General features: G+C 36.7%; 1 protein-coding gene across 1 annotated transcript; it reads right to left on the bottom strand.

Annotated features, from left to right (window-relative positions):
* Positions 1–1,051: 1,051 nt before the first annotated feature.
* Positions 1,052–17,833, bottom strand: LOC126728086 (F-box protein CPR1-like). The gene is made up of 6 exons (XM_050433958.1): positions 16,653–17,833; positions 14,264–14,303; positions 12,600–12,638; positions 1,856–2,033; positions 1,386–1,555; positions 1,052–1,105 (listed from the first exon to the last, which is right to left on the bottom strand). The coding sequence occupies exons 1-6, from the start codon at positions 17,831–17,833 to the stop codon at positions 1,052–1,054; spliced, it is 1,662 nt and encodes a 553-aa protein (XP_050289915.1).
* Between the last annotated feature and the right edge of the window lie 1,840 nt (positions 17,834–19,673).

The raw sequence follows: 19,673 nt of genomic DNA on the forward strand, positions 1-19,673 counted from the left end.
TTGAAGAAAAGACTGGATGAGTCAAAGGGGAGATGGGTAGAAGAACTACCGCACGTCTTATGGACCTATCGGACAACGCCGCGGCGTTCAACCGGTGAAACTCCCTTCTCAATGACTTACGGGGCTGAGGCTGTGCTTCCGATCAAGAACAATTTCCCCACGTTGAGGTCTAGCTCGTTTACCCCAAGCGATAACGATGAGTTGCTAAGAAGAAGTCTGGACCTAGCCGAGGAAAGAAGGGAAAAGGCCACGATTCACATGGCCTATTATCACCAGAAGCTAAGACAAGGGTATGATGCTAACGTCAGATTGCGGCCTCTGGGTCCAGGTGATCTCGTGATGAGGAAGATTCTCGGCAGCGCAAAGAACCCCTCTTGGGGCAAGTTGGGGCCCAATTGGGAGGGACCATACCGTGTCACATCCGTGGCCGGAATAGGCGCCTACTACCTAGAAGATTTGGATGAAAAAGCTGTACCTCAACCATGGAATGTAAATAACCTCAAGAGGTATTATTATTAATAAGAATGGCTTAGCATACGTTTTCTTTTATGACTATTTGCCGCTTGCCAGTCTACATTACAATTATTTATAAGTTTTAAACAAAACCTAAGTCCTGCATGGCTCCTTGGACCACAGACTTGGGGGAAATTAATACTTAAGCCGATTGTTTATAAGTTTTAAACAGAACCCAAGTCCTGCATGGCTCCTCGGACCACAGACTTGGGGGAAATTATTATTTAAGCCAACTATTTATAAGTTTTAAACAAAACCAAAGTCCTGCATGGCTCCTCGGACCACAGACTTTTGGGGAAGCTATTACTCATGACAGCTCATAGTTTTAAACAGAACCTAAGTCCTGCATAGCTCCTCGGACCACAGACTTTGGGAAAATTATTACTCATGACAATTCATAGTTTTAAGCAGAACCTAAGTCCTGCCTGGCTCCTCGAACCACAGACTTTTGGGGAGATTATTACTTGTGATAGATTGGGAGATTATTGCTTAAAGGAAATCACTTTTAATACATGCGCACAGTCTAGCACCATCGCAATCATCCAACGCGCAGCGCCAAGAACCCATTTCCGTTTTGACTAATAACCTGTGTCTACATTGTTGCAAATGCTTGAAATAAAAAAGAGCAATACTAGCGCACAGTCGTAGTAAGCAAAACGAACATTTTATATTAATATTCCGAGTACATTAGAAAGAGAGGTCCTTACAAAAAAGGGAAAAGTAGGATAACTCTCATTTAAAAAAATATATATATATATATAAAATAAAATAAAATAAAACAAAAAATAAAAACTATTTGCAGAGATTGAAAGCCTAAAAGGCTAGGCTTGAGCAGGAGGATCTTCTTTCTGCTCGGGCTGAGGAGGAGGAACCTCGATGGTAGAGTCTGCAGCAGGATCCTTCGCCATATCAGGCACAAGGACGGCATCAGGCACCGCTAGGTCCTGCTTTGGAGCCACTTGGGCGTCTTCAGGATTCGCACGGATCTCCCTAGGATAGAAGATGCTCTCGGGTAGCCTTAGTACCGAATCCGCAGGAACTCCTGCAGCATCAAGAGCATGAGCCCATGAAATGCCGCAGTACTCCCTGCATACCTCGGGAATCTCCTCAGACAGCCTGGCCTCCGTCTCTTCAGCCCCGAGCTGGCGAGCAGCATTCTTCTCGGCCTCTGTAGCCTCTCGGATCAGCTGGGCCTCCTCCTTTACCAGCCTCAGCTCATCCTCTACCTTTTGCAGGGCGATCTTGAGATCCTGCGCTGCCTGCCTCTCGGTGACAAGGTCAAGCTGCGTCGTGTACAGCTCTTTGCGCTGGTCCTCCGCCTGGGTCTCGGCGTTCTTTAAACCAGCCTCTGCACTTTTGCGCCGGTTCTCCGACACCTTGAACTTGTCCGTGAGTTGAAGGTGCTCGTGCTTGAGGGACCCCAAGGCTTTCTCCATTTCCGCCCAAGCCTGGGTCTCAGCCTCAACCCGACTACGGCTGTCGCGGCAAAACTCATCAGCCACGAACACCTGCTGAGTAATCTGCGAACGAAACAAGGTTGCATTGAAAAAGAAATCTAACGGGGGTAAATAAATTGATAAAACAGTAAAAGGATTACTTACCAACGCAAGATCCCTTTTTAGGGATAGGAAGAGCTCAGGCTGAGAGAATCGCCTATAGGCCTCCATGTCCCGAGGAAGGAGTAGGGGCTGCTCTAAGGCATCCGCCACGTACCCTGCCCGGCCTCGGTTATACTCTCGGACCGAAGCATTGTAGGAGATGGGAACCCCATCCAGCTCCAGCTTGGGGTTCCATGCACGAGGGGAGGCGCGCACGTCAGCAAGGTTCTCCTCATCTCGGCTCTCCGAGGAGTTACCCCTTCTGCTCCTTGGCGCCCGCGTAGTCTTTTGCTGCTTGGCCGGCTGGGCAGCCATCTCACCCTCCTCAGGAGTGTCAACTGGCCTCTTCTTCTTCAGGTCCGGATTAACCTTAAGGCCAGGGTCCGAGACGCCCTGGGGGACCACAGGGGGAAGGGTTTTGACCTTTGATGGACTTGGTCCCTTCGATGGCTGAACCTTTGATGACTGACCTTTCCCCCGAGAGGACATCAGCTCCTTTAGAGACTTTCCCTTTCCTGCCATGGGCTCTACCTCTTCGTCTGAAGTATCGTCCGAGCAGATAACGATTGAGGGAACACCAACCGCGGAATGTTGGTCCTGCTCTGCTTCGGGATTAGAAAGCTCCACTAAGGGGTTTTGCTGAATTTCCTCCTCGAAGTAAAACTTGTCTATTTCTTCCTCAAGGGAAAGACGAGATGATTCAGCTCCTTCTTCAACCAAAACAGCAGCACCAGGCTCGTTTACCAGAGGTAGCTGCTCTGCCAAGTAAGGATTTCTGACACCTGGCAACAGCACTGGTGGCAAATCGTGGTCAGCTAGGAATCCGTCCTGGGACACGTCAATTCTAGCCAGCCTCGGACTGCCAGCCCTTATAGCGTGACCGACTGCCTGGAAAGCGCTGCTCAGAGGTTGATAGCCCAAAACCAGATGGGCCGCACGCAACTGTCCGTCCTCGGTAGTGTAAATCTCCGACCTGAGAAGATAGTTTAGCGCTGGCACGTTCACAAGGCTTAGCCGAGGAGCAACGTGAATTTTGTCTGCAAACAAACCAAGAAAAGTGAGGTTAGACCATGAAATTTTCCAATCACAAAGAAAGCAAGAAAAATAACCCCTCAACACTAAATCCTTTCCCAAAAAGGACCAATCCTAAAAGCGCCGCACCTGGGTTTCCTGCCCGAGTTGGACAATGAATACCGTCGAACCACTCCTCAGAAGCAATGAGGAAGTCATTCTTCACGGTCTTATTGGAAACTGGAAGACAAGAGATCAACCTAACGTCCTCGTTCCGGGATTTAAGATAATACCCATCATCTCCGAGACGGTGACATTCGTACAGATAAGCCACATCGTGCCAAGTAAGGCCTAGATTCATCCGCTCGTCTAAGACATCTACACAGCCTAGTATCTTGAACATATTCGGGGCACACTGATACGGCGTCAACCTATGGTTGAACAGGTATTCCCTTGTGATCCTACGCATGGGAAGTGTCATCCCTCCCTCTATGAAAGCAATCATGGGGATAACGACTTCTCCCTCAACTCTATCGGTCAATATTCCTTCAAGAGGACAGTGCCGCAGCCCAACCCTGGGGGGAATGTGGTATTTCGCCCTAAAGGCTTCCATAGCGGCAGGAGTTTTTACTAATTTTTCGAATCTACCCATCTGAACTGAACTGGGGAAATGAAAGTAAAGACTGAAAAGAAAAGTAGAGTCCGAGGAGGGAATTGAAACGGAGAGAAAAGCGAAATGTACAGGTACCTTCACAAAACGCTCAAGGGGACGCCTGGAAATCTCTCTTGGACGAAACGCTTCACAAAAACGGCTACGGCGGCGTAGCGGACGCAAGTGTTCGTATATCTCTGGGATTCGATGGAGTTCTCTGAAGTCTTTTGAGGTTTGTGAAATGCAGATGAAAGAAGGAACTGAACCCCTCTGACGTCTTATATAGCCGGGAGGAGAGAGAAAAGATCATCCCTGCCTAAAAATACGGGAAAAAATGATGGTCGTTCGATCCACGCCAAGCCGTTGGATGAAGGGAATATAACGCCTCCAGAAGTTAATGGCCACGCCTCGTAAATTGTAGCGCGTCAAAAGTAACGGTCCGCACGCGCGCCCCACGATCTCCTTATTTCCCTCCACTCACAAACATCAAAACCCCGCTTTTCCCCTCGGAGGGAGGTAAAAACCGGAGTTTTGAGGGGCTATTGTGGGGCCCGGCCCAAAAATGATGGGCTATTCCAAACTCAGGCCCGTCCGAGGAGCGTGCTGCTCGAAGATAAGCCTCATATGAAGCGCTATTCAACCCCAATAGCGCCAAGGAAACCTGTCCGAGGAGTAACTCCTCCTCGGACATCACGAAGCCCAGACGAGGAACTTGCCCCAGCCATTTCAACTCGTCTTCCCAACATATAAAATGAATTAAATTCAAAATATCTCACGGAAGGCTACCACCACATTAATTGCGCCCCAACCACCCTCTTGGCCGCATTAATGAGGAAAAGACTCCTGAACAGTACCGCCTTGGCCTCTGCAACTCACAAAGGGTCTGATGAGGGCGTCTGATGGGACAGGCGCTCAAGTGGATGCTTGGATGATTAACAGGTGTAAGGCTGAGATGAAAAGAAGAAGAATATATAATGTAGTGGAGTCCCTCAAAGAACGGGACGGTAGAACTGTATCAGGAACAAAAGAGAAATAAAATCAGACTTGAGAAAGATCCATTCTGGTGTTTTCTATTTTCTTTTTGCAAACCATACTGTCCATGCATTAGACCGAACAAGTTCACTGAGGCCAAGTTCTTTGACCCATCCTCTACAAATAATTATTGTAGGTTGCGCTTTGGGCCAGGGCCTAATCAACATAAGTTGGGCCATGAAAATCGTGTAACCACATTACCTATTCAAACCATTTAAATTATTAATTTAAGACTCAAATTTCCAAAAAAAAATCTAAACCTCTGAATCCCTAATGCATACTAAATACGTGACTTTATTTGGGAAAAAAAAAATTGATTTCTTAAAATTATTAACAACACTTTTTAGAAATTGATGCAAATATTACAACAAATAATGTTCAATTGATGCTCCACATTATTTAAACTCGTACAAGTAACATTAAACAATAAAAGTATCAATTGCATTTAATTATTTTTCAAAATTTGAATATATTTAACAAACTTTTGTTTTAAACATAAACATAATAAACATAAACTGCACAAACGATTGTGCTTGATCTTCTTTCTAAAGAGATTCAATTTGGAGCTATTATATGTCCAAGGTCCAATATTAAAATAATTTTAGAGGTTTGCCTTGACTTTGTTTGTATTAACAAACTATTTAATCTATCAGTTAAATAACATGCAATATTGTAGAGCAATTATGAGTCCAAATCTAATTTTGAAATTTAATTATATCAATTATTCTATTTACAAACAAAGTATTATACACATGAGTCACTGATTTTCATTTTTTTATTCATGTACATAAAAAGTATAAACTTATTAGTAATTTTAAACCTTGCATACAATGGCTTAATAAATTTTGCTCTCAATTGAAACGTTTCACATTTAACTTATACTCTCTCCTCCCGCTCTTTTATAGTATGCTAATTTTAGTATAAAAATATAGGTTTTTTTTAGTTATATTAAAAATTTTAAATCTCTATGAATATCGAAAGTTTAAATTTTACTACTTGCTTAATTTTATGTAATGAAATCATTACCAAATACGCTAACATAATTGCCTCAACAAGTAAGAATCTTATTGGTATTAACCTCTAATTGCATTATTTATATCATCTTGGTTGATTAAGAAAGTAAAAAAAGATTCAATTGCATTGGTATTGGTTTTGGAAAAAAAAAAAGAATTTAAAAGATCTTTACATTTTCTCTTTTATGTGTATAGCATAGTGCAAAAAAATATGTATATGGAATGAACATTTAAAAAAAATTGTGCATGTTAACAAATTTATTGTTAACAAGTTTATTTATACGATTATGTTTATGTTTAGAAACATGTTTTTTTAGATATATTTTATTTTTTTTTATGTATTTAATATGCATTATGAATTAAATTTGTAGATATCAAATTTTGTTTGCACCCAGATTTTGAAAAAAAAAAAATTGTGTCTTAAATTAAACTTTACATGGTTTTAATGTTAGTTCCTTAATTTTTTTTAATGTATTTAATATGCATTATGGATTAAAATTTGTAGATATCGAATTTTGTTTGCACCCAAATTTTGTCTTAATAAATTAAACTTTACATGGTTTTAATGGTAGCTCCAAAGATTGCCTTGCATTCTTAAGATAATGGTCATGTAAGTTGTTTCAAACATTAGATTAAATATTAACATATGTATATACATTAACGAACACACATAAATCATTAATAACTAATAAATTATATAAAAAAAAAACTAAATGAATAAATATATATATATATATATATGTTAATAACTTAAATTTAACAAATTTAATAACTTTACTTCCTTTTTTCTTTTCTTTTTTGCATTAACTTATTAGTAGAAATGTTAGTGGTGTTTTGGTGTGAAAGGTCAATGCATTAGTTGACAGAATTCTATAATTGTGAATAATAAACATATGAAAAACCTTAACTAAATTGGAGAATGAAAGACACCTAATTAGAGAAATGTAAAGCAAAAATTCGGATGACATTATTGTAGACAAAAAAAAATAAAATAAAATAAATAAATCATCAAAAAATTTCTAAAATAATTTGAAAGGAAAATAGATTAAAGTATAATTGCAACAATCTTACATTTAGATAAAATAGCTTCATTTACTTAAGCAACAAGCTTAAGAGGGGTCATTCTACGGTCCTCCTCATTTATTTTGAGGGATACAGTATCCACCTAAATCTGAATTAAATCCTCACTTCTACACCACTAAAGATTCAGACCAGAATTTTGCCTGGTAATATTGTCCATCCACTTTCAACAGTATCGGCAAGCCATGAGCCAGCTATGATTCCTAATAAAGTAATCGCAATTAATTGCTTCTGTTTAAATCCAGTCTTGTTGATAAATAATACTATATAAACTAGAAGACTTGAAGCAATCCCTACACCTAACGATAAATTTTATCAATAGGATTAGTATTTTTTTTTTTTTAATTGATGAACAAACATAAACAAATTAAAAGATAATCCAGTGAAAACTTCAATAATGACAAAGACGAAGAACAAAAAATATTCACCTAAATTGAATCCAATTATCAGCCCAGCAATGCTAACAATGATGAAAATGTTCCAACTTCTAGGAATCCACAACATTATTTGAAGCCTAAATTTCTCTTCTTTTCTTTCAGTAATAATAATAATATTATTATTATTAGAATTAGATTATCTCCTTTTATTTTCATATTTTACTGATTGAGTGTAAGTGTTATTGATTATATAAATGAAATATATATGGCTTCAAAGGTTGCCCTTCATTCTTAGTATGATGGTCATGTGAGTGGTCTTTTTACTTCCAATTTGAAATAAAGGTCGGAGACAAAGGCAGAGCCTCACACCACCCCAACCTCTCCCACACCCACCCCCCCCAACCCAAAAAAAAAAAAAAAAAAACACATACATACATTTACACACTCGAACATTAACATAAACAGAAAAATATGTATATACATAAAGGAACAGAATTAAATCATTTTCTAATAAGTTAAAAGAAACGAACAACTAAAAGAATATATATATATATATATATATATTTTGAAAGGTAATCGAAAATTTATTTTTGATTTTTTATATTTTATTAAAATACTACAACTCATTTACCCTTTCTTTGCACAAACTTATTAGTAGAACTATCAGTGGGTGCATAGGTGTAAAATGTCAATATTTTAGTTGACAAAATCTTATAATTGAAAAGAAAAAAATATTATATATATAGAAAACCCTAACTAAATTGGAGAAGAAAAGGCATGTAATGAAAAAAATGTAAAACAGAAGGACTAATAAATTATTTTGAACAACATTATTGTAAACTAAAAAATCGTAAATAAACCCATAAAAATATTTTCCAAAATAATTTGAAAGGAAAATAGATTAAAGTATAATTGTAACAATTCATCTAGTGATTTCTCAGCATCATTTAGATGTTAATTCCAATAAATCTCTGCAAACATGGCAAATTAAAGTCATCAATTTTCATTTGGTTTATCTCCTTCTAAATTTAAATTTCCTTTGGATCTTATTTTTACAGATGTATGGGCCCTGCTCCTCAAATTTTAGTTAATAGAAATCGTTATTATTTTCTTTTATTGATGACTTTTCTAAATTCATTTGGTTGTAACCTATTTCCTTCCAGTGATATGTATAATTTTTTTCTACAATTTCAACCCAAGTTGGACGTTATTTTGAAATAAAAATTAAATGTATTAAATCAGATTGGGGTGATGAATATCGTAAATTGCATAATTTATTTTCAATCAATTTGTATCTTTCATCGTATTTCCTGTCCCCATGCACATCAATAAAATGGTTCTGTTGAGCGATCGACATATAGTTAATACAGATGTCAACTTTCTTGCATCTGCCTCTTATCTTATATATAAATTAGCTCCTTTCTCGTATTACCAATCACAAATCTCCTCGAGTTACTCTATCATCAAATACCAGATTACAATTTTCTCAAAACTTTTGGGTATGCTTGTTGGGCTCATCTTCTCCCGTACAGTTCTCATAAGCTTGACTTTCAATCAAAACAATGTGTTTTTCTTGGCTATAGTCTTCATCACAAGGGTTACAAGTGTCTTGATCTCTCCACCAATCGTGTCTATATTTCATGCAATGTTGTGTTTGATGAAAAATCTTTTCCTTTTGCTATTCTCTCAACCTCTCACAACATTCACCACTCTTCAGATCTGTAGGTTCTCTCACTCGTTTGTCTTCCCCCAATACTGTTACAAAATTATCTCAGCCACCTCAACCTGTTATCTCCAATTCCCCATCTTATAATCCTCAAATTGAGCTGCCTAACTCCATGAGTTCCCCATCCCCTACTCCCACACATTCATGCCAGACTCTTGCTCAGCGCAACAGCCCTCATGGCATCCTATACAGACAAGAGCTAGTGACAATATTTCAACAAAAGAAGCTTTTTCCTGGTCTTGTGAAGTATCCTTTGGATCTATGCCCAAAGCACTGTTGGGTATGTTTTAAAATTTAAGCCCATGACATTTTGTTGTAAAGCCCAAGCCCAAGCCCATGCTCTAGAATTTTCCTTGGCTGGTGTGGGAGTTTTGGCAACAAACAAAACCCTCAATCTTCTCATATTTCCTTATAAAATAGTCAGCCGCACCTTCCCATGTTTTGCAGAAAATACATAGCGGCTTGTGACATCAATGGGAAAGGAAATTCCTTTGTTTTTTCCTTTTTCTTTTCACTCTAATCATCTTTAGCTACTTCCTTTTTTTTTAGAGCTCTAAGACTATCAAAATTATGCATATATGATATTAGTTAAAAAAACAATAAAACATATATTACTTTTGATGCTCTAGCTACTTTGTTTTTTGCTAAAAATTTTCTCTTCGGCATTTGTGACAAGTTCGAAACTCTGTTTTTGAGTGCATATTAATAGAGTTGTCGTTGTATCCTGGAGAACGACTGCCTGAGCCATTTGCACCGACGAATTCATTCCAGTGGGGGCGAAATCACTTCTTAGGCTCCGTTTGAGAGTTCATAAGGAAATGAAATGAAATGATTATAAGGGAATGGAAAGGAATGGAATGGAATTGAATGTATTTAAGCAAGAGAAAGGAATGGAAAAGAATGGAATTAAGTAATCTTGATTGAATGTTTTAAAATAAAGGAATGGAAATGAATGAAATTGAATGGAATGTAAGTAATCTTGTTTGGGAGTAATATGGAGGGAATGTAATGGAATCATTTTATAACAATATTACTATTAGACTCCTATTTTAAAATAAATGGTTGAATATATAGGGGTATTTTGGGAGTTTTAATAAAAAAATAATTAAATCTAATTTCATTCCCTTCCATTCCTCTCAATTTCGGGGGGAATGAAAATTTGAGATTTTAAGGGAATAAAGAGGAATTAGTGTTTTCTTCTACTCATTTCATTCCCTCCCACTTAAACTCCCAAACAAAGAAATGAGTTTTCCCTTCCCTCTATTAAAACTCTCAAACAAGGGAATGGAAGTGTAGCATCCCGTGAGTTTAAAAAAAAAAAAAAAAAAAAAAAAAAAAAAAAAAAAAAAAAAGTCAGAATTTTGTGGACCACAAGTGCCCCCACCTAACCCCACTACCCATCATTCTCATCCACTCACTTTCACCCACATCTCCTCTCTCTTTTGGCCGGCTCTCTCCTTTCTTTCTTTCTTTCATTTTTTCTCTTTTCTTTTCATTTTGCTGAAACACATACACACTCACCCGCCAACCTCCACTCCAAAATACACTATCTCACCATCATTTTTCCGGCAAGATCACCGGAAAAATACTTAGGAACTCCAAAGCATCTTCATTATTTTATTTGAGGTAAAAGTTCAAATCTTTTTTTTTTTATGAGTATTATGTTCTTGTTTGAGGTTATTTTACTCAAGCTTTAATAATGTTATTCATGTGATTTAAGAGCTTTGGAAATGATATTCATGTGTTTATATGTATGGATTTTGGTCTTGGTGGATGTATTTGATGAGTGAGTTCATGACTTTTAAAATGATGGTTATCTAAGGCTTGTTGTGGTGAAAATTTAGAGGTTTTGAGTTATAATATGTGATAGATGATGAATATAATTTTTATTGATTATTTGGAGCTAGTTAAAGATTTAAATTGTTTGTCTTGGAGAAAATTATGATTTTGGTGTCATGGGTCACTTGATGATGTTATAAAAATCTTGTGGGAAGCACTTGTAAAGTGTGGAGGTTTTGATGTTAGATATGACACCTTGAAAGATTTATGAGTATAAATGGGAGTCTATGCCTTGCAAATTAAAGTGTTTTGAGAAATGTTGGAAGTAGAATACATTACATGTGAGGTTGAATACTAGGCTTGCCTAATTGAGTTCTTACTTGGCAATTCCTAATTTGTAGTTAGATACAATTTCAAGCTTTGTGCTAATTGTGATAGATTTGCTTGACATTGTTTAGGTTCTAGCTAATCTCCCCTTGGAGCTTGGAGAATTAGGATTTTGCGGTTGCGAGGTAAGTAGCTTTTTAATGGGTATTTTTGAAAAATAACCATATCTTATAAATATTGTCTTTGAGTCAAACACATTTTGGAAAATGATATATATGGATATATGCTTTCTTAAAAGTATTGTGTTGTGACCCCTACTATATATGAAAAATGCATCATATTTAATATTACATTTGGGGAAATGCATGAATTGTTGATATGGAAAAATGAGCATCTTTTATTTAATCTTTGATAAGAAAATCATTGATTTTATGGTGTATTGAAAAGTTAAAGATGCTTATCTTGTCTTGTATTATTTGAGAAATTGTTAGAAAATCTTTTGACAAGAATGAAGTTTGAAAACCTTACAAACTTTGTAGAAGTTAGATTATTTAAGGTTTTCTGAAACTACTTGGATATGAACTATGTGTTCCAAAGTAAGGTAACCTGTGAGTTTATGTGATTTTAGCCCTAAGCCATGTGTGATTTCCCGGTGATCACCCGATTTGGTTTCAGTAGTCTTTGTGACAACGGAATCAAATCCAAGTCAGTGTCCTTTCACTTTGGATGACACGTTCTTCCCTGCTGTCCATGGAGGGAAGAGGTTCCTTGATTGTGTGTGGGTGAGGCTGCTGCCCATGGGGCCAAGAGACCACATGCAAGAGAGGTTCTATTTGACGCGCTCTCTCTGCTGCCCATGGGGGGAGAGAAAAACCTTGAGGGTATGGGTGAGGCTGCTGTCCATGGGGCCAAGAGTCTGCATACCAGAGAGGATAATATCATGCCAGTTGTGAATGGGTGGATCCCCTGACTAGTCTATATGGTAGTGTGGTAGATTTGTGATAATTTATCTTATGTTAGATATTATGGTTTTAGAAATTATATTGTTGATACTCACAGATTATGGTATATAGTTTCAAGGTATTTACTTTGAAAAACTTTGTGCTTTATTATGTAATCATTCTTGTCATATTATTATTATTGAAGATGAAACTTACATTTCCCCCACCCCCATTATTGTGCTACTTACTGGGCTTTGTCTCATTCCATTATTTTTATAAACTTTTCAGAGTAGGCAACAATCTTTTGAGACAGTTTTTTTGGTGGCTAATAGTAGTTAGACTAACTACTGATGGAGGCTGAATTTTTGTAATGGATATATTAGATGGTGTACATCTTAGACTAGGCTTGACTCATTCTTTTGTATATTATAGTGGTTATGACTGTATTTCCACTGATGGGACAAGCTGTTGTTATGTAATAGTTTTATTCAGACCTCTATTCTTTTGTGGCCTATGGTCATTGTAATTAATGTTTAGAGCTCTGACTTACTCTGAAAGTATATTCTATGGGATTATTATGATAATTCTTGTTGTTGGCATTTGATAAAAATTTGGTGGATTGAATTGTCAAAAATGAAAAATTTACAGGTACTTGAGATGTCTCTCTCATGCTTTGGACCCTTTGGGGTTTGGGGCGTGACAGGAAGAATATTATAAAATTATTCTTTTTATTCATTTCCATTCCATTTCATTCCCTCCTCCCAAACGAGGCCTTAAGGACAACGGATTTAGTTCCGTGCTTCGGCGATAAGTTTTACTTAATCCTTGATTTTATACGCTTTTGTACTTGTCTATTTTGCTTATAAGTTAATTTGAGAATATCTTGTTTATTGATATATTATCGATATTGCTTTGCAACTTTGTTAATCAGTTTAGACAATTTTCCGAACTATACTTCCAACAAGCACTACTCTCTACTATGGATTCTTCCTTCTCAGAACCTACCTCTTTCTCAAGTGCTTCTAAACAGCCTAAATAGTGCCATGCTATGAATGAAGAACACTGCTTTTATGCATAATGGAACTTGGTCTCTCGTTTATCCCAAGCCTCACATGAATCTTGTTGCTTTCAAGTGAATTTTTCGAATTAAAAGAAGCGTTGATCGTTCTGTTGAGCGTTACAAAGCCTTCCTTGTTGCATCAACAACACAACATTTGACTATGGTGAGACTTTCAGCCCTGTGGTCATTTCAAGCTGGTTACCATTCGCACTACCCTTTCTCTTGTTGTCTCTCGCAACTTGGATATCCATCACCTTGATGTCACGAATGCCTTTTTACATGGCTTCATTGATGAAAATGTCTACTAAACCACCTAGTTTTGTACATCCCCTCTTTCCCTAATCATGTCTACCATTTAAATAAGGAACTTTACGGTTTGAAGCAAGCTCCACAAGAATGGTATCCTCGCTTGAGTTCTCGCCTCCTTGATCTTGGCTTCGCAAATTTTAAGTCCAATACCTCTCTGTTTATATATCGCGCTAGCTCTGAACTGATTTTATTTCTCATTAATGTTGATGAGATTGTTGTCACAAGTTTGAGCTCTTCATCCATATCTCGGCTAATCAAAACACTCCAAAGTGATTTTGCTCTCAAAGATCTTGGCCCGTTGCACTTCTTCTTGAGAGTTGAAGCAATCAATATTGACAGTGGCTTGTTCCTCTCTCAACGCCGATATATATCAGACTTAAGAAAACCTACATGCATCACCAAGCCTATCCCTTCACCAATTGCATCCAACAAGACTCTAAGTCAATTTACTGGGATTCATTCGCTGACCTAACCCTCTATTGCAGTTTTGTGGGCTCTTTGCAATACCTGTCTTTAACGTGCGCTGATCTGGTATTTGCTGTGACTAGCACCTTGCCCACAAAGCAAGGACATTGCTCGTGATGGGTATACAACAGTTCCCAATAGCATTCTCAGCAGGGGCATCTTTCTTAGGTTTCAAAAAAGAAACATGAAAGACATGGTGAAGTCTTGATTGAGAACGAAGGTCCAGCTTCTAGGCAAATAATAATTGATTAAACTTAAAAAGTGTAGTTTGGATTTTTTTTTTTTATCATTTTTTTTAAAAGGAACTTATAATAGTTTTTTATTATTAATATTTAACATAAGTTATGGATGGAAGGACTAACAATAAGGACCAAAATTATATTAATGATACTTATAGGACCAAAATGACAATTGACCAAACTTAAGAGTGTAAATTGTTTTGTTTTGTTTTTTTTTTTAATAAATGTTGTTTTTGAGTAATTTACATTTTGTGGCGGGATAAAATAAGTCAAACTTGTTTTTTTCCTCACACAATTAATTTATAGAGATAGGATGCCAATCAACCTTTGATACCCTTGTTTAAGTGAACTAAGCTTGAAATGAAAGGATAAATGCTAAGTATAATTATGAGACATAAGAATTGATTAACAATAGCCTCGGATTGCTTATATTATGTTCCTCAAAATTAGTTTGAGATACAGATTACACTTGTTCTAATATTACAATGATGATTCTCTATTTCTTTCCTTCCTCAGATGTTTCATCCTCTCTTCACAGTGGCCTCTCTGCCTTATCTAGTCTCCTAGGTTGTATCTTGGCCTTCCACTTGGAGGATTAGGCTTCATTTTTCTTGATACTGGTGCCATCACGGCCTCACTAGAAGGTTTCTACACTAGGCTATAAGCTGTGATGACACTGTTCAGGAGTCACTTCTTCATTAATGCGGCCAACTAAATGGGTTCAGAGCATTGAATAAGGAGGCGATGAGTGCTTTATCTGCATTCTTGCCTTTCTTGCTTGACGACGAATCTTTCTTCTCTTCCTCGGTTTATGCCCGATGGTCTTCAGTCCTTCCAAGGACACGTCAATATCCTCGAGGTCCTCAGGCATTGCAATCTCCTTGCGCTTGTGGTGAGTTGTTTATATTTTCTCGAGGACTTGCTGTTAGTACTTTCCGAGATCTATTCTTCTAGGGATGACAATTTTTATCCGACCCGCGAGTACCAGACCCGGCTCGACCCTAATGGGTTGGGTTTTACCTGGCCCGATAAAGAATAGGGTTGGGTTTGGCTTTAAAAAAAAAAAAACCCGAAGCGGGTCTGGGTTTTAGTAAAAACCCGGCCTGAACCAAGACCCGACCCAATTTTATATATAAATTTCTTTTTTTATTTTTTATTTTTTATTTTTTATTTGAACCCTCCTAAAATAAAATTTTGAACACCCTAGATTTAATTTTTGTTAAACCCAGCTGAAATAAACTTGAATATAATCATCTTGACAATATTTTGGTCTTTTTAAACACACACACACACACACACATGAAAATATTTTGGTCTTTTTAAACACACACATACACACAAAACTCATAACAAATCAATTTGATCTAATAATAATGAGTTCACTTTATAATAATAATCAATATGTTTATTGTATTTAAAAACAATAAATGATTTCCAAGATTTAATTTTAATAACAATAATTAGAATCTTCATTGTATTAATAAACAATATGCAATGAACTCATGTTTTATCTTATATGAGAAACGATATGTTCACAACACTCTCATAACAAATCCCAAGTGGCAAACTGTTACTGGCTGTTATATGTTGGCAAAATAGTAATTTCAATAGTGAGTTTAAATTAGAACTAATAACAACTTATTATCAAAAATTTGTTAAGAAAATGTTGTGAAAATATTGTAAACATAACACTTCTCATTTTTCATTCTCTTGCTAGTACATACTAAGGACAAATTTGTAATAAAGAAATTACGTAAACCGCAAGATTAATTTTTTTTTTACCAAAAATGCATCTTCTTATTGACCCTCCTTCTGGGGCCGCCATTGGTACCACAACTAGTTTCACAACTTTGCTACAACTTCACCATATGACGACTTGTGAGTAGTGGAATCATAGATCCACATGAACCCATCATTTTATTTCCACTACTTACAACTCACCACATTGGCAAATTGTGGCAAATTGTAATAGACTTAGTCCTGTTAAATTACTAGTACATATTATATATATATATATGTGTGTGTGTGTGTGTGTGTGTGTGTGTGTGTCCCCTCTTTTAACTCTCATGTTTTGTGTGTTATCAAAAAAAAAAAAAAAAACTTGTGTGTGGGATTCGTCCCACATCGCCTAGTTTGCTTGATGTGCGTGAGTATATAAACAGTTCTGCGACTCTAACTGCCGCTAGTAGTTTTGGAGTTGATGTGTTGTTGTATGTTTGTGTGTTATCATATATATATATATATATATATCGGCATTTAAATGCATATTTTACTAACTATGAGGAACCATACTAAGAAATAACATGAAACAGCAGCATTTGAGTTTCACACAAGATAGAATGCAGTGTCAATAAGTGCTGGTTTAATAGAGCACTAGCTTTATAAACAATTATATTGGAAAAGAGGAGCCAATAAAATCTCCGACAGAAAATGCATACCAGTCAAATAACAATCACAACAACAATACTAACATCGACAATTAAGAGAAAAAAAAAATCATCAAACTCCATCGGTTTAGTTTTAACTCTACTTCTTAATCTTGTTTTGCTTCGGATCAATCACACTATCACCATCATCAAGCAGAAGAAGGCTCCCAGTAGAAGTTAGAGGCCTAAACAGAACAGGCAAATTCTGAACCTTAAGCCTCTTCCTTCTTTTCTTTTCTAAGTCATACCAAAAAAGATTCTCACTATTTTCCAACAGAACTTTCTTGCCGTCCCTGGAAAACTTGAGAGGCTTCAAAAACTCAAAATTCGAATTCAAAGAAAATTTATTTGCACGTAGATCAGTTTTATAAACCTTTGTCCAAGAACTCTCTACTCCATATTCCTTCATCAACCAAACATCATGATACATACTCTTGCAATCATTCACAACAAAACATAGGCATCCTCCTAACACTCCCAAACCCGTCTTCTGAATATCATCAGTGTCAATTGGTTGAACCGGTGTCTTATAAAAAAGAAATTTCTCGTTGTTTGCAAAATCAAAAGCAATAATTTCCTGACCCGGCACGCTTCGATCTGGAATAGTTAACCAATGCGCAGCTCCATTCGTGGAGACTGCTGGTGATGAAGATATCAGGGGCAGCTTGTTTGGCCGTAGTTCTACAACTTTTTTCCAAGCTTGTAATTTAAGACTATAGATCTTGACTTCAATTCCTATAATCAGAAGAGGACGGTATTCTTCGCAAAATTGCGCAATTCTCACCACCTTATAGTCATCATTATGCGGATCATGTCCGAATGCATATACAGTCGACCAAAGCGAGTCCTCGAAACCAGAAGGCCTCTGTACTGGTTCACTTGGCAATTTCTTGTACTTCCTTATCAATGGATTCCAAAGAGCGATCTCTTTGACACAGTTATGAAGGCAGACCAAGCCATTGCAGTAATCCACGATGGTGGTCTCCCTTTCTGGACGGCCTTGTAGTGGCGGGTAAATTTCCATGGCCTTAGGCAAGCAATTTTCATTATCACGGCGGAAAAGGACAGATAAGAAATGTAAGGACGGATCGCTAGCTATTTGGTCGATGATTATGGTGCAATCTCTGTCGCTGTTGATGGAGCGCTTGAGGTGGGTATTGATGAATCCTAGCCCTTTGATTAGTTCGGCCCATGACTTCGAAACGCAGAGAAAACGTACGACACTCTTGATGGGTAATCTGCATAGTATATGAGCGATTAAATCAATCGGAATATGTGACTTCATGGTCCTCTTGGAGGTGACGGCAGTGGTAATGGTGTTCATTGGATTTTATGGGCGGTGAAGAAGTGGTAGGGTTAGGGACGGACTACTCTCTGTTATATATATATATATTTGAAAACAACTTTTGACTTGAAAAGAAAAGAGAAAGAGAAGAAAAGAGAAAAGAGATCTGTTAACCGGTGAGACCGAGATATACTCGGAATTGAAGTTTGATTCTGTTTTTTAAATGTCACGTCTACGATCATGGAGAAAATTGCTTCTACAATCATCGAGGTATACTCGGAATTGAATTAAATCTTTTTTTTTAATAAATAAAATTATAAAATCATGAAGAAAATTGCTTCTAAATAATGGGCAAACTTCAAGGAATAAAAAAAATACCTAAAACGTGGGGGAATTTTTTTTTTTTCAAATGTAAAACCATGCTACATGTAAGGGTTAGAAGTGTATTTTTACTAGATTATCTTTTAATTTTTTTTCTACTTAAATCTAACGGAGTAGGGATATTTTTAAACCATTGAAATGTCTATTCCAATATTTTAGTAATAGGGTATTTTTGCAAAAATGTTTGTTCCTCTTAGTATGTTCATTATAATTTGTATGAGGCTAGTACTATTATGTGATTGTATGTATGGTAGCTTGCACAGATGCACCTATTAGCTGCTGCTTTTTTATTTTATTTTATTTTTGTTTGGGGGGGGGGGGGGGGGGGGGGGTGTGGTTGTTGTTATAGGACCATAAGTAGTAAGTACACCTATTTGCTACAATAAGTTTCCAAACCAAGAAGCTCTATACAATGGGCAAAAAATACTTAGTGTCGTTAGAAGTCTAAAAATAGTTTTTTTCTTAGGGTTTGTTTAAAATCCATTTATTTTGCTGAAACTGAAAACTTTTTGTTGAAAATTCTGTAGATAAAGGTAAATAGTTGAAATAATACAGTGATGCCTATGAATAGTACAAAAGTGCAGTAGGGCCCATGAATAGTAGCAAAAATAAACTGAATAGTAAAATAAGCTGTTTTTTTAATCTAAGCCAAACACACACTTAGTTTCTATTGGTGTCCAAGAAACACAATTTTATCTTGATCACATCATTGCAACATTTAATTAGAGCTATAACATTTTAAGATCCAAAAAAAAAAAATACCGTTACAAATAAAACAAATGGATAAAGTTTTGCTTTTCTAGTTATCTAAATTTGAGATGAAGAATAGAATTCAAATATTGGTAGAACTTTAGAAAGAGACAATTCCAAATCAATTCCTAACAGAGCAATTTGTTTATCAAGCAATGAGTACCCTTTAGAAATACTTACAAGACAGCCAACAACCAGTTTGAGTGCTAGAGAATTAATTTCATGTGAAAAGGGTGTGCACAGGTCAAATTGGACAGATAAAGGCCAATATTTTTATCCAATCTACTGCTAATGGGTTGGGAAAATTCCAATCTACCACTGACCCACCAAAGCCTAAATCCAGCGAATTGGTTATAAATTTTGATGGTTTTAACTCGACAGATTAGGCGGGTTGGGCGAGTTGGCATTAACAATGTTCTTTTAAAAAAAATTATCACAAACTACAATTCATTGTTGCATGATCTCAAAATATAACTAATGCTCACAAAAAACTAAAGGTGGATTTCATTGAATAATCTCAATTCCAACATAAACATAGGGTCAATGAAAAAGAGATATATCATCTCTAATAGACCATGTCTCCACAAAAAAGTAAATAAATAAAAACAGTAGGCTGCAGCCTTACAACCGAGGAAAATTAAATCAATAAACCCAAAGTCTTAACATTTCCAAAGTCAAATCAAGGATTCAAAATAATAACAACCAATAT

Source organism: Quercus robur, chromosome 5 (assembly GCF_932294415.1).
Source record: "Quercus robur chromosome 5, dhQueRobu3.1, whole genome shotgun sequence".
NCBI lineage: Eukaryota > Viridiplantae > Streptophyta > Magnoliopsida > Fagales > Fagaceae > Quercus > Quercus robur.

What these genes read in the sequence shown, in the direction of transcription:
- LOC126728086 (XM_050433958.1), bottom strand. Translation starts at nt 17,833, where the DNA reads ATGAAGTCACATATTCCGATTGATTTAATCGCTCATATACTATGCAGA. An exon ending in AAGCAAAACAAGATTAAGAA is followed by an intron (nt 14,304 to 16,652) that starts GTAGAGTTAAAA and finishes TACACTCTTAAG; the next exon opens with TTTGGTCAATTGTCATTTTG. An exon ending in GCGCAAAAGTGCAGAGGCTG is followed by an intron (nt 1,556 to 1,855) that starts GTTTAAAGAACG and finishes TTGATGCTGCAG; the next exon opens with GAGTTCCTGCGGATTCGGTA.